At 42.4% G+C, this 15,049-nt stretch overlaps 1 protein-coding gene across 1 annotated transcript in view; it reads left to right on the top strand.

Moving 5' to 3' along the window:
* GABBR2 (gamma-aminobutyric acid type B receptor subunit 2) overlaps nucleotides 1–15,049 on the top strand; it is a 320,004-nt gene that overhangs the window by 183,965 nt on the left and 120,990 nt on the right. The window contains exon 7 of the mRNA XM_059657467.1: nucleotides 10,883–11,119. Coding sequence (XP_059513450.1) covers nucleotides 10,883–11,119 — 237 coding nt within the window. The remainder of the gene's footprint in view (nucleotides 1–10,882; nucleotides 11,120–15,049) is intronic.

The following is a 15,049-nucleotide window of genomic DNA, read 5'->3' as shown; positions in this document are numbered from 1 at the left end:
TGGTGATGGTTCAGCCACGCCGATAAGCCATCTTCCCATTACAGTTCCCCTACTGAGACACAGAGCTGGGCCAGGCACCGGATGAAGATGTTCACAGAACCTCAGACTCAGTGGGGACCTCAGAAGCGGCCCTAACACTCTATCAAAGGCACAGGCTCATCTGGAAGAGTTTTGTAATGTTTTCTGGCAAGAACTTCTACAACCATCCACAATTGCTTAATCAACAGAACTGGAAGAAACACAAATCTAGTTAGTTCTCAACATAGAGCCAATGACCCAGGAAATGCTGCACCCATCTCATTGTCATTGCCATGGGAGCTCCGTGACAAAGAACATGAAGTTTCTATGGATGAGATAATACATAAGAAAGTACCTTGCAAAGTGCCAGACACAAAATAGGTGCTCAACAAATTGAAGTTCTTTTCCTTCTTCAGCACAGAAGCCTCAGGGGTAAGAAAAAGGAGCAGTGAGATGGATGATGTGGCCATAACTCAGTTATGTGAGGTGAGGAACAGCTGAAGGAATTGGGATTACTTTTGATTTTTAAAAATAATTATTTTTACTTAACTATAACACCCATATACCCACCACCCAGGTAAAAAAAAAAAAAAAAGGAAAATTATTAGCAATCCAAAAGCCATCCTCATGCCCTGTCCCATTCAATGTCTACAGCCTAAAGCAGTGATGGCGAACCTATGACACGCGTGTCAGAGGTGACACATGAACTCATTTTTTTGGTTGATTTTTCTTTGTTAAATGGCATTTAAATATATACAATAAATATCAAAAATATAAATCTTTGTTTACTATGGTTGCAAATACCAAAAAATTTCTATATGTGACATGGCACCAGAGTTAAGTTAGGGTTTTTCAAAATGCTGACATGCCGAGCTCAAAAGGTTCGCCATCACTGGCCTAAAGTAACCATTCTTGTGATTTCTATCACTCTACAGATGCCTGTTTTTGAATATTAAATAAATGAAATTATACAGTATATACGCTTTGGGACCTTGCCTCTTTCACATGACATTATGTTGGTGAGGTTAATTTATGTTGTCCCATGTAGACATTTTTTTAATTTTCACTGCTATGTAGCATTCCACTATTTGACTATACACAATTTAAGATGACATTTGGGTGTTTAGTTTTTGGCTATTAGGAATAGTGTTGCTTTAAATATTATTATACATCTCTTGATGAATACTTCGAAATCCCTTTTTTATAATAAGTGTTCTGATATGTCCAGTTACGTTTTTAGTCTTCATATTTAGGGTAGATTCCTCTTGCTGGTACTTATTCTACCTCACTCTTAAATGGCTCCCATCTTCTGTTTTTCCCACATTTTTTCAATCTACTTTTATTTGCCACAAGCTTTGCACCAGGACATGAGTGGAGCAAAAGCCTAAGTGAATGCAGTGCTGGAATTTGTTAAATTTTTCTCTTCACTCACAGTGATTTTGCAGTTTGGGTATTTCCCATCTCCAATTTTGGTGAGGGTGTGATCTTGTATAGAATTTTTGCTGCTATAAAGCCATTTTGTTTTGTTTGGGAGTGGCTAAATTAATACACAGCTTGCATTGTCTTCAACTCCCTAGAAGTCCTCTAAATGGTATTTTTTAATGAACAGATATTCTTTATTGTAACTAAGCCTGCCCCAAGGTTATGAAGACATTTCCCTCTCTTGTCTTTTAGAAGTGTTATTACCTTTCACACTTAGATCTATAGCCAATCTGGAGTTGATTTTGTGTATGGTGTGAGGTAAGGATCAATATTCCTTTTCTTCCTTTATTTTTCATACGGATAGCTAATTGACTCATTATCAGTTATTGAAAAGTCCATCTTTTCCCACATTGTGCTGCAATATTACCTTCATAATAAGTCAAATGACTGCATATATCTGTTTCTGTTTCAAAACTTTCTTTACTCTTCCATTTGTTTGTGTATTTTTTTCACCAAAACACCTTTGCCTCAATTACTATAGCTTTATAATAAGTCTTGATAACTTAATAAGGCCTCTCTCTTCTTTCATAGCTGTTCTTAGCTATTTTCATCCCTTTGAATTTTTGTATACAGTTCTGAATCAGGTTATCAGTTTTCACACACATACACACAAACCTGCTCTGGTTTTTTTAATTGGAATTTTATTGAATCTATAGATCAGTTTAAGGAAAACTGACATCTTAATATTATAGGGTCTTCCAATCCACGAATTTTGTACATCCCTGCATTTGCTTAGATCTTCTTTAATTTCTCTCAAAAATGTTTTATAATTTTCTTTGTAGAATTCTTGCACATATTCTGTTTGATTTATTTCTAGGTAGTTGATGTATTTTGGTGAATATATGTTCAAATTACTATCAAGTACATACTTAGGGGTGAAATTTCTGAGTCATAAGCTCTGCTTATGTCAGCTTTAGTAGGCATTGCCAAACAGATTTCTTAAGTGGTTGAGCCAATTTACATACCCACCAGCAGTGATTGAGAGTTCCAGTTGGTTCACATGCTCACCAACATTTGGTATTATCAGCTTTTTAATTTTAGCCAATCTAGTGGGTGAATATTGGTATCTCATTTTAGTTTTAATTTACATTTCCCTGATGACCAAAGAAGTTGGACATGTTTTTATATTTTTATTGGTCATTTTGATATCCTCTTTTATAAACTGCCTATTCAAGTCTTTTGCCCATTTTTCCACTTGGAGTCTCTGCCTATTATCTATTTGTAAAAGTTATTTTTATATTCTGGATATGAATTCTTGTATGGTTATATATATTACTTATATCTTCTCCCATTCTGTATTTTATCTTTTCACTCTCTTAATGATATATTTTGATGAACACAAATTCTTAATCTTAATGTCATCCAGTTTATTAGTCTTCTTTACGATTAGTATGTTTGTGTCCTATTTAGGTGTCTTTGCCAACCCAAGCTCATGGAAATATCTTCCTATCTTGTCTTTTAGAAGTTGTGAAAGCTTTACCTTTCAAATTTAGATATAGAATTCACATGGATTAATTTTATGTATGTTCTGAGGTAAGATTAATTTTTTCAATATGGATAACCAATTGGTTTGGGACCACTTATCCACCCCACCTCCTATGCTACAGCATCAACTTGTCATAAAGGGAATGATTATATATAGTATGATCTGTCCCTGGACTTTCTGTTCTCTTCCACTGGCCTATTTGCCTGCCCTTTAACCAGTACCACACTGTCTTGATAATCAAAGCTTTATAAGACCTGATACCTAGCAGTGTAAGTCCATCATCTTTGTTGTTATTCTTTAATATTTTCTTAGATGTTCTTGTCCCTGATGTAATTTTTCACTGAGATCTACTCACCATTTTTCATTACTTTTCATTCCTTCCTGCATTTCTGTTCTCCTGTTTATGATAAATTTCTTTCTGAGTAAAGAACTCTGCTTGGTCTTTTTTACTATGAATTGCTGATGACAAACTCAGTTTCTGGTTGTCTGAAATGTTCTTTCTCTGATCTTTAATTTTGAGAGATACATTAACTAGGTGTAGAATTCTAGATGATCTATTCTTTTCGCACTTTAGGATGTTAGTTCATTGTCTTCTGGTTTCCATTGTTTCTATTAAGTCAGTTATTGTTGCTTCCTTTTCTGGCTACTTTTAAGATTTTTGTTCTTGCTTTGGTCTTCAGCAACTTTACAACATTTTGTTGAAGTGAGGGTTTTTGTTTGTGTGTTTATCTTGATTGGAATTCATAGAGATTTATAGAACTTCATGAATCTGTGGGTTGATGTGTATTGGGGGAAATTAAAGGATAATGTCCCTTTAAATATTGCTCCTGCCTATTCTGTCTTTCCTCACATGCCAGGACACCAATTGTGCATACTTCATACATCGCTTATGTTCATTTCTTATTTTGGGGGCTTCCATCTGAATATTTACTAACTGATTTTCTGCTGTGTCTAATATGCTGCTTCATCCATTTATTGAGTTCTTAATTTCAATTATATATGAGTGGCCCAGTGCATGAAATTTGTGCAAGAGTAGGCCTTCCTTCCCTGGGCTGCTGGCACCGGCTTCCCTCTGGCACCCAGGACCTGGGCTTCCCTCTGGCCCCAGGACCCAGGCTTCCCTTGCAGCCCTGGCTTCATCTGGTAGGTTGTCAGGAAGGACATCCATCCTAATTAGCATATTGTGCTTTTATTATTATAGATTTATTTTTAGAATTTCCACTTTACTTTCTTTTTCTTTCATAGCTCCCAGCTTTCTGGTGATATTCTGTATCTCTTAATCTATTTTTTGAACATATAAATCTTGCTACTTTAAAGTCCATGGCTAATAATGTTAAGATTTGGATCACCTGTGGGTCTATTTCTATATCCTACTTTTCTTCTTTCCCAAATTTCTTCTTTTTTTATTATGGGTCTTATCTCCTAGTATACATGGTAAGTTTGATTAATTAATTGACCTGGATATGAAAATCTGTAGAGGCTACAGATGGTGTTATCTTTCTCCAGAGAAGACTTCTTTCTCTTAAAGCAGGCTGCTAGGATAGGGGCAAATCACTTTAATCCAATCAGGAATTGAGATTGAATTTCATTTTTGTAAGGCTTGCTCTATTTTGGTTTACTCTTATTTCTGGTATTTGTATTTCAGGTTTTTCACATGAAATCCTGGGTGTTTACTGGCCCTGGATTCCAACTTTTGCCTTCCTGATACTATGAGACTCCAAACACTTCTGCTTATTTGCTTAGCTCCTAAGCACCACTTTTTGCTTGGCTTCTCAGCCTATGGCCAAATAATTCAAGTGCAAATGCCCATCTGAATACCGGGCTCACTTTTTTGTGTTTCCTTTTTCTCCAAGGCCTTGGCACTACAAGGCAGCTGCTCTGATATCCCTAAACCACAGGGTTTCTTTTGTTTTCCCTCCCCTAAGGAACTGCTGAAAACTCTGACCCAATGCATTCTGTGTCTGCATCTAGCCTTACAAATCATCCAATGCTTCAAGGGAAAACAGCAAAGAATGCTGGACTCTTCTCAGTGCATTTCTCCTCTCTCCTGAATCTTGGCTCCTCAAGTCCTGGATGTCCTGGTTGCTTTCTGGTGCCTTTGAAGATCTCTTTTTATATTTCATTCTGCTTTTCTGAACTTTCTTCCTAAGAGCTTTGGTCTGCATGAGCTATTTCATCCTAGGGTAGAAGTCTGAACTGGGACTATTTCACTTAAAAGGAGGAGAAGAGCCCAGTGGGGATGGGGTAAGCATGTCACTGTCTTCAGCTCTTTGGGGCACTGTAAGAGGGCGCAGGCATTTACTGCGGCTTCACAGGAGGATATAGCATGCTGAATGTAAGTTACAGGGAGAAAGATGAAAACTCTGCATCTGGAAGTATGGTTCCGTAGACATAAGGCATTCCCTCAGTGGAGGCTCTGCCGGAGAGGGAGTGAGCTTCCCACACGGGAGGAGTCTCAGAAGGAGCTCAGCAAACAGCTGGAAGTTGCTATTGAAAAGATCCAATAATCAATTTATGGGAGAGACTTAATCAGTGGTAACTGATTTGTGTATAATTGAAATCTTGAAAGATTTTTAAAATATAGATGCCTAAGTTAGCTCACAGAAATACTGAATAAAATGCAGAGCCCTGGCATCTGCAATTTTGTCAGGCTCCCAAGTGAGGTACAAATCGAAGTATAGGAACCAGTAGACTAAATATCCACAAGTGTACCTTCCAAATGAGATTCTGTGACTCCAACATCTTAGAAGGAATTCGAGGGAGAAACTCTGCCAGTTGGAGATCTGTCCTTCCCTTCAGTCCTTGAGGGCCCCTCCTCCGAAAGCAAGACTCCCCTAGGTTCTGTTGGAATGACAGACCCATAAGGCTTAGTCACACTGTGGGGTTAGCGAGCCTGTGTGGGCTAGCCTGGGAACCTAACCACTATTTATAACATAGTTTCTGTGGGAAACTATGTCCAAGTTCCAACAACTGCCTTTCAAAAATATGCTGGAGCACAACCTGTCAGTAATTGGGAAAGCCTATATATAAAATTATTTTCTCAGAGCTTTTAGCATCTCATACACTTGACCTCAGGTAATGAGTAATTAATCAGCTTTCAGTGTCGGCTTTACAATGGAAGTTCTTCTGCCCTGAGTAATTGGAGGCCTGCTTTAAGAGTGACTATTACTTTCTATCCCAGCAACTGTTTCTTCCTGTTGTCATTGTTTTGCCCAAGGGAGATTGATACTGGCTTCACCTGGGAAGTGATGAATAGCTTGAGATACAAGGTGGTAGCAAAAACTTCATCTTGGTGCTTGCAAAGACAGTGAGAATGAGGTCATCTTTCAGGGTTTAGCTACACCTGTGTCCCATTCCAAGGACTCTGCCCACAGAAATGAGGTAAACAGTCATATTTCCAGTATTTTCCACTCTCCTTCTGCCCTTGTCCCTGGAATGAAGAACAGTTTTTGAGATAGAAAAGATACAGGTTTATAAGTACACATGTAAAAGGATCTATAGAAACTTGTGCGGGCCCCAAGGTCAAATTGAATAAATAACATGATCTTGATCGCCCCAGTATCCTCACAAAAAAATAACCCCAGTAAACTATATCAAGAAAGTTTAAAAATGGCACTCATTTATCTCCTGGTGAGACCACACTCAGGTCTGGACTCCTGACTTCCAGAGGGTCACAGAAACCTTGGAACGATGTCCCAGTGGCATGTTCTGGATAGGAAAGAGATCTGGAGACGTCATCTGAAAGTAATCATTAGGTTGAACAAACAGGACTCAAAGACAGCAGCCCTCAGATGCCTCTGTGTGCATCAGGAAAAGCTCACAGGAGCAAAATCCAGGAGGAGAAACATAAAAGGGACCTCATTGGTTTTATACCTAAAGCAATTAATTGAAGAAATACGCATTCAAATCATTTTAATACTTTTAAAGTAGCCAATAGCTAAATTAACCAGAAACCAACCCATATTGCATTTAAACATCAAAGAAAAATATAGCCAAATAGTAAAAGATGGAAAAATAACAAGGATGCATTAAAACAAAACATTAAAGATGTGACTACCACACAGCAATATGGTATTAAAAGGAAATGCACCTAATAACTAAAAATTGCCTATCAATATTTGAAAGGAACTTGCTCTAATTGTTAATCAGAGAAATGCAAGTTAAAATTGAAAGGAGATAGACTTATGTCTTAACCTAACCAACGGATAATGACTTTTAAAATGAACATATCTGTTGTCAAAGATACAGGGAAATGGATGCTTTCATACACGGTGGAATTTTATTTTATTTTTTAAATATGTTTTTTTTACAGAGAGGAAGGGAGAGGGATAGAGAGTTAGAAACATCGATGAGAGAGAAACATCGATCAGCTGCCTCCTGCACACTCCCTACTGGGGATGTGCCCACAACCAAGGTACATGCCCTTGACTGGAATCGAACCTGGGACCCTTGAGTCCACAGGCCGACGCTCTCTCCACTGAACCAAACTGGTCAGGGCAACATGGTGGAATTTTAACTTTTCATATTTGAGGAGAATAACTTAGCCCTATTTATATATTTATATGTCAGTAGTGTTTATGTTTTGCCTCAGCAATTATACCTTTAGGAATTCTGGGGGAAAAATTACCAGTATGTGTTTAGGAAATTTAGATACAAGGATGCTTTTGCCTAAATGTGCAATAATTGGAAATTGTTAAGGAAGTACAGACAGGCTGTCCACACCCTGGAGAACTGCTGACCCCTCTCAGCCTGGGCTCCAGCACCATCTTGGGGTCTGCAGGGCATGTCGGGCAGGTAGTTGAGCAGGATGCCAGGTTTAAGAACCCATGCTCATGTCATGGACCTTTCCTCTTAGTAGCAGGGGCTGGTATTTCTGGGCACCTACCATGTCCTGGACACTGGACTGGATGCGTCGCATACTTCATCTCACTGAACCCTCATTGGCCACCCAACAAGGGTGGACATGCAGACCTGGGGGAGCTGGGACCACCCCAGGTCACAATCAGCAAACCACAGAGCTGGGGCTCTGCTTCCACATCCTGTGTCCTTATCACACTGCCAGGCTCTTGCCTCTATTCCTGAGAGGAAACTTCTAGATCACTTGGTCCAACCTCCTCATTTTTGAAATGGAGAATGAGACTTGGAAAGGGTCTCTGTATGTATGGTTTTGGGTTCTGGCGATACCTTAGTGATCAAGACAGCATCCCTGACCCTATGGAGCTTAATTCTAGTTGTGGGAGGGTGGTTGGAATGACAGCAAGCAAGAAAACACGTAAGCAGGAAAATCGCAGGACGTGAAAGGTGCAATAAAGAAGATAAACTAGCCCTAGCCAGTTTGGTTCAGTGGATAATTAGATCATCGGCCTGGGGACTGAAGGTCCCGGGTTTGATTCCCAGTCAAGGGCATGTACCTCAGTTGCAGGTTTGATCCCCGGCCCTGGTTGGGGCATGTGAGGGAGGCAACCAGTTGATATGTCTCTCTCATATTGATGTTTCTCTCTGTCTCTCCCCCTCTCTTCCACTCTCTCTCTAAAAATCAATGGAAAAATATCCTCGGGTAAGGATTAACAAAACAAAACCACAAAAATGATGAAGAAGATAAAACTAGTGGATAGAGAATGCCTGGGTGGGTCAGGAAAGCTGTCCCTGAGAAGTGACAAGTGTTGATATTGCAAAGACCTTCGGAAGAAGCTTTCCGGGAGAGAAAACAGCTAGAGCAGACGCCCTGAGGTGCAGACAAACTTGATGTGATCAAAGGACCCAAAAGGTTTAAGGAAGGGAGAGAGCCTCCTAATGGACCAGTTCATGCTCCCCCAGGAGGAGTGAGATGGTGAAGGATGATTGCAGAAAGCCAGCCCACAGGGATGTGCAGCAGGTGGGGTGTGATTAATAGTGAGAAGAGGCTGAGCTGGGCTGGAAAAGGTGCTGTCTCCTTGAGGAGCCCTTGGTTTGAAGAGAGCTTCTGCTGTGTATTTTGAGTGATGAACAGAATGTGATGCTGGACATGATGCATTCCAGAGGAAAACCTGAGTCATCCAACAGGAGCCAAAACAAAAAGGAGGTGGATCCGTTGCTGGAACACCAACATTCACATTTGGTCCAGCAGAATTCCTCACCTGCAGCGTCCACAGTGTGAGGGCCTTGGCCATCCCCAGGCATCTGTGTGGGTGATCCCACTGTGCTAGTGGCTTGAGCCAAGGGCAAGGGACTGGGGCTCCAGCCATGGGACAACCCAGCCTTGGATGGCTCAGCTTCACCCCCCTCCTATGCACTAGACAGGGCCCCAAACCAGTTGAGGTGGTTTTCCAAAAGCAATTATGCCCTCAAAAGTCAAAAATGAGAGAAGTAACAGAGATGAAATTGGACCAGACTAAATACACACATGCGTGTGCACATGCTCACACACAACACAAGCTGTGTGACCTTGGGCAAGTTTCTGGACCTCTCTGTGCCTCGGGGTACAGGGGTGGGGCATGTATGAACACATCTAAGGGCCCTTCCTAGTACAAACTGACAGTGAATCGATGGTTTCTACATGTGGCTTGTCCCCAAGGAGGGGTTTTTCAAAGGCTAAGCCGTGGGCTCTGGTGACATTTCTGGAAGAGGGGTTCAGAAGTGACTTGAGAAAAGGCCATGGAGAGACTGAGGGTAACAGGTTCCCTGGGGCAGCATTCACTGGACCCAAGTAAAAAGGCACTTTCAGTACTTTGTGACCACAGTCAGAATATTAATATTACCAATGAGGTTTTTTTATGAAATTTAGTTCAATGGGACAAAAGAACTTTTTTTAAATACCAAGTTATTAACAGACCCTGCTATGCTGTAGAAAAGGAGGGAGGAGGAGTCCTATGTACCTGGGACCTGCCCTATACCACATGCTCTAACAGGGCCTCACTCAGGCCCCATGGAGCTCAGAATCCACAAGGCCATAGGGGTATGCCCAGTCATCACCTGTCCCTCTCTCTCTCCTAGACCACGCCCTGAATTCCCTGCCTAAATGGCTAGAACTGCTTCTGGTGCCTAGGGAACCTCTTGCCTGGATCAAACCTCTTGAGGGTGAACCACAGTTCTTTGGTGGTCTAGGGCAGTGATGGCGAACCTTTTGAGCTCGGCGTGTCAGCATTTTGAAAAACTCTAACTTAACTCTGGTGCCATGTCACATATAGAAATTTTTTGATATTTGCAACCATAGTAAAACAAAGATTTATATTTTTGATATTTATTTTATATATTTAAATGCCATTTAACGAAGAAAAATCAACCAAAAAAATGAGTTCATAGGTTCGCCATCACTGGTCTAGGGGCTACTGATGCTGGAAGGGGGAAGAGGTGTGACCCGAGCTTGGCTGGGCTGCCGAGCTGGACTACAGAGCAAGGCCAGCATCCCCATGCTGCCGTGTCCAGCCTGAAGCTCTGAGGAGCCCTAGAATTCTGAATTCAGACTTGGCCTTGCACATCATTAAAGGCATATTTATTATGATGGGGAGATAGAAAAGATTTTATTGAATAGTCTGTTGGTCTGTCTCTAATTTACATATTTAGACATAAGTATGTAGACCTTCACTGGTACTCTAGCCCCAGACCCTGCAAATGTCATGGGGGAGCCTGGCTTACAGTTCATGATTCCTTCCCCTTAACCTTACTAGATACCAGGGTTGAAATCTCAGCCCTGCCACTCACCAGCTCTATGGTACTAGGCAAGTCCACTTCCCTGAATCATTTTCCTTGCCTGCAAAATGGGGGTGATAGTAGTACCTATCATATGAGGGTTTTGTGAGGATTCAATGAGATAATGCATATAAAGAGCCTCGACGTTTGAGAGTCTCAGCTCTCGGCATTGTGTGCCTGAGGTCCCTGCAGTTGTAACTTGGTGTCCCCCAACCCTTTGTTTTCCAGACGCCACAGCAGTACGAGAGAGAGTACAACAACAAGCGGTCAGGCGTGGGGCCCAGCAAGTTCCACGGGTATGCCTACGATGGCATCTGGGTCATCGCCAAAACGCTGCAGCGGGCCATGGAGACACTGCACGCCAGCAGCCGGCACCAGCGGATCCAGGACTTCAACTACACAGACCACACGCTGGGCAGGATCATCCTCAACGCCATGAATGAGACCAACTTCTTCGGGGTCACGGTCAGTCCTGGGCCCCGGGCTCTGCTTTCTTAGTGCCCTTTGGATACATGCGAGGCCAGAAGGGCTGTGTCAGACACCCTGTGACACTGGATCCATTCTCTCAGATTGCTGACATAGCTTCCTGTGGGTCGTAGGATTTCAGGGCTGCTGAAATGGGAGGTGCAGTGACACTCTCTGACGCGTTGGGAAAATGCTTCTCTGTAACTCATGAATTAGAAAAGCTGCACGCAGTTCAGGTGGAATTCACCACGCAGCAGGGTAGGGTGGGTAGCAGAAGCTCAGTTAGATTCAAATCTTGGACCTTCACTTTCAAGTTACTGTCTTTAAACACAGATTTTTCATTCTCAGAATGGAAATAATAACTACTCTGTTAGGTAGCTATAAAGATTAGCCATTACAGAGTAAAAACTGCTAATATTTGTTGAGCAAGCAACTTGCTCTGAGCTTCAAGTTCTTCATCTGGGAAATGGAGATAATGATATATGTCTTGCACAGAAGTTGGGGAAATTAGCAATGATAATAATGGCTAATATTTCTTAGATGCTTATTATGTGCTAGATACTATGCTAATAAGCACTTTATGTAGATTAGACTCAATAATATAGGCTCAATGCTAGGCACATAGTAGGCAGAGGGGTAGGGTGGGTAGCAGAAGCATAGGGAATGCTAGCAATTGTTATTGTTAATAACGGTCTCATTGCATCCCTATGTCATCATAGAAAGTAGGACTGTTATTATCCCCCACTAGAGGGGAGGAGCCTGGAGCTCAGAGCATTTAAGTACTAAATCTAATCAGAGGTAGAGCTAGAATTTGAATTGGGTCTAGCTCTTAATTGTTGTATTACACAACTTCTCATCATGGACCTAAGTGGTAGTTATTTCTGTCTCATCCTGATGTATTTGTCATTGACTCTCCTCCCATAAAATATGAAAAACTTTCCTAAAGAATAAGTTGAAATGGCTGAAGTGCTGTCTTGAGTTTTAAAAAGTCATTTACAGAATCAGTCTGTCTTGGGATAGTAAGAGGAACAGATGAGTTGGTTGTTGCGTTTCTTAAATGTTCGTATTCCTTTGTGCATGCACTCGGGCTTGCCCTGTGGTCTGTGGGCCCAGCCCGGAGCGCCTGTGCAGGTGCTGGGGTGTAGACTGTGGTGTGGACGCCAAGGTGGGTAGGATGGGCTCCGTGTCCTGGAGCCTGTAGTCCAGAAGCAGGGGCCGGACCTGAACACAAATGACAAGCAGCGCTCAGCAGCGGGAGGGCTGTGTAAGCCCAGAGGGTTTCTGTGATCTTCGGTGAAAAAGTCAGGGAAGGCCTTTGGGAAGAGGCGGCATGTGAGCTGTGCCTCAGGCGTGCAGAGAGGGCCTGGCAGTCGGGCCAAGAGGAGCGAGATGAGCAAGAGAGCAGCACATGCGTGTGCGCAGGGAGTGTTAGAGAGGAGGGTGACAGGCTGGGAAGGTACGTTGGAGCCCATTTCTGAAGGAACAAGCTGAGGAGACTGGCCTTTCTCTTAAAGGTCAGATTCTCCGAGTGCACCCGGCCAGCAGCACCAGTGTGCCCGGGGGCTGGTTGGACATGTAATTCTCCAGCCCCTCCCTGGCCCACGGAATCAGCATCTCTAGGGCGGGGGCCCAGTGGCTCTGGTTAACAAACCCTCTAGGCCCAGTGGTCGGCAAACTGCGGCTCTTTGGCCTCTTGAGTGTGGCTCTTTCACAAAATACCGACTTCTGCGCATGGGCCACGAAGTTTCAATCGCACTCTATGTGCGCGCCCGCACGTGGTATTTTGTGGAAGAGCCACACTCAAGGGGCCAAAGAGCCGCATGTGGCTCGCGAGCCACAGTTTGCCGACCACTGCTCTAGGTGATTCTAATGCACACTGGAGCTTGAGAACCAGCAAAAAGGGTGTTTATAGCACAGCCTACATTCAGACTGGAAGGTTTAACAGCTTTCCTCAGAAGAATAGTTTTTTTTTTTTAGATTTTTTTATTATTATTAATTATTATTATTATTATTATTATTATTATTAGTTAAGGTATTACAAATGTGTCCTCATCCCCCAACCTCCCCCCCACACACAAACTCATGCTCCCATCCCCCTGTTGTCCATGACCATTGGTTTGGCTTATATACATGTATACAAGTCCTTCGGTTGATCTCTTCCCCTTACCCCTGCCCTCCCCTACTTTCCTTCTGGGGATTGATAGCCTGATCGCTGTTTCTCAGTCTTTGGGTCTGTCCCTTTTCATCAGTCTATGTTGTTCTCTATAATCCACAAATGAGTGAGATCATGTGGTATTTATCTTTCTCTGACTGGCTTATTTCACTTAGCATAATGCTCTCCAGTTCCATCCATGCTGTTGCAAAAGGCAAGAGTTCCTTTTTTTTTACTGCAGCATAGTAAGAAGAATAGTTTTAAAATGTTTTTTTTTAATTCTCAGAACCTCTTGTTATACATCTCACTTGATACCTGGTATATTATACAGATGAAAGGAGCTTCTCAGTTGAACAGAGGAGGAGCTCTGCCTGTTCACCCCTCTTCCCACAGTCCCCACCTCATCCCACCCAACAGCCCAGAGACCCCCTCCGAAAGGCGCACAGAGCACCAAAGACGTCCGAGGGCCTTTCTCTTATGGTACAGACCCAGAGTGAGACTTAGAGAGGGATGCGGTTCCCCCACGGGCCCACCAGTAACAACGGACAGCACTGTCTCAAAATACTGCTGCTCTTATTCAGGCCATCTTTTCACACGGTGCTTCTTACTTAATAGAATGAATTCATAGTGCCCCAAGTTGAAATGGCTGGATAGAGAGCTACAGAATCTAGGAAGCATTTTGCTGTCTCTCATGATCCTAGAACTCAGCATTTTGCCTGAGGTATCTTAGTTGGAGATCATTTATAACTACTTCTAAGTGCTCCCTTTCATCTAAGCCAAATAATTCATAATCCCTACTTGATGAGCAATTAGATAAGACTGCCTGAATCGCCTTACATGGCTTGAAGATGAGTTTCTTTTTAATGGGAAATTCCTTGACACACATTTATGTCTGCTCCGACTTGTGACTCATAATTCAGCGAATGTCAGAACTGAAAGAGGTCTTATAGATCCTCACATTCAACTGCCTCGTATTGTAGATGAATATCTGAATATAGACAGGGAGCTTTCAAAGTCACACAGGAAGACTGATTCAGCAAAGCCAGGTAGCTCCGATTGGTCCTGTCCCCACCACACACAGTACCATCGCCTCCTCTTAGTGCAAGTCTCCCTTTGTTGAGAAAGCGATTGCAGTAGAGAGACAATTCTCCACTCCCCCCCCCTCAACCCCACACCCTTCCCCTTACTCCCTTTGTCACATGTTAAAACGTGCTTGTCAGTGGCTATAGACAGGTTTCATTAAAATTGTCTTCCATTCAGAGAAAAAAAAGATGTCTTCTGACAAAATAAAAAGTATCTCTGTGGTCCAAGGAGACCACAGAAGGCCAAGTTCAGTCATAAAGAAAGAAAGGAAAGGAACGGGAGGTGGAAATAAATGGAAGCATTTCCTATTTGCTGAAGGGTTTTCATTATACAGCACACACAGAATCCATTTTTCCACTCTCGTGCAGACACTTTATCCTGGGTCACCCTCATTCAGCATGTTTACTATACAGAAAATCGTTTAAACACATTAATTATATCTGTGACTCAATTTCAATTGATTCAGTATGCACACTCTCGGCTGGGAGCTGGGCCTGTGACTCCTGGTTGGCATGAAGAAGAGAGTTTTGCCATGCAGCCCAGACTGGGAATCTGGCTGAGCTTGAAACCCAGCTCTGTCTTATGTTCTTAAGAAACTCTCTTCCCAGTTACTCTTCTCAGGGGACACCCAGAAATGGGATTCTGTGTCCACACCTGCACACTGATGGCCTAGGGATCCTGCCCACCTCAGATCC

The sequence above is a fragment of the Myotis daubentonii genome, chromosome 11, assembly GCF_963259705.1.
Source record: "Myotis daubentonii chromosome 11, mMyoDau2.1, whole genome shotgun sequence".
Lineage (NCBI taxonomy): Eukaryota > Metazoa > Chordata > Mammalia > Chiroptera > Vespertilionidae > Myotis > Myotis daubentonii.
This window is presented reverse-complemented; position numbering and strand designations above follow the sequence as displayed.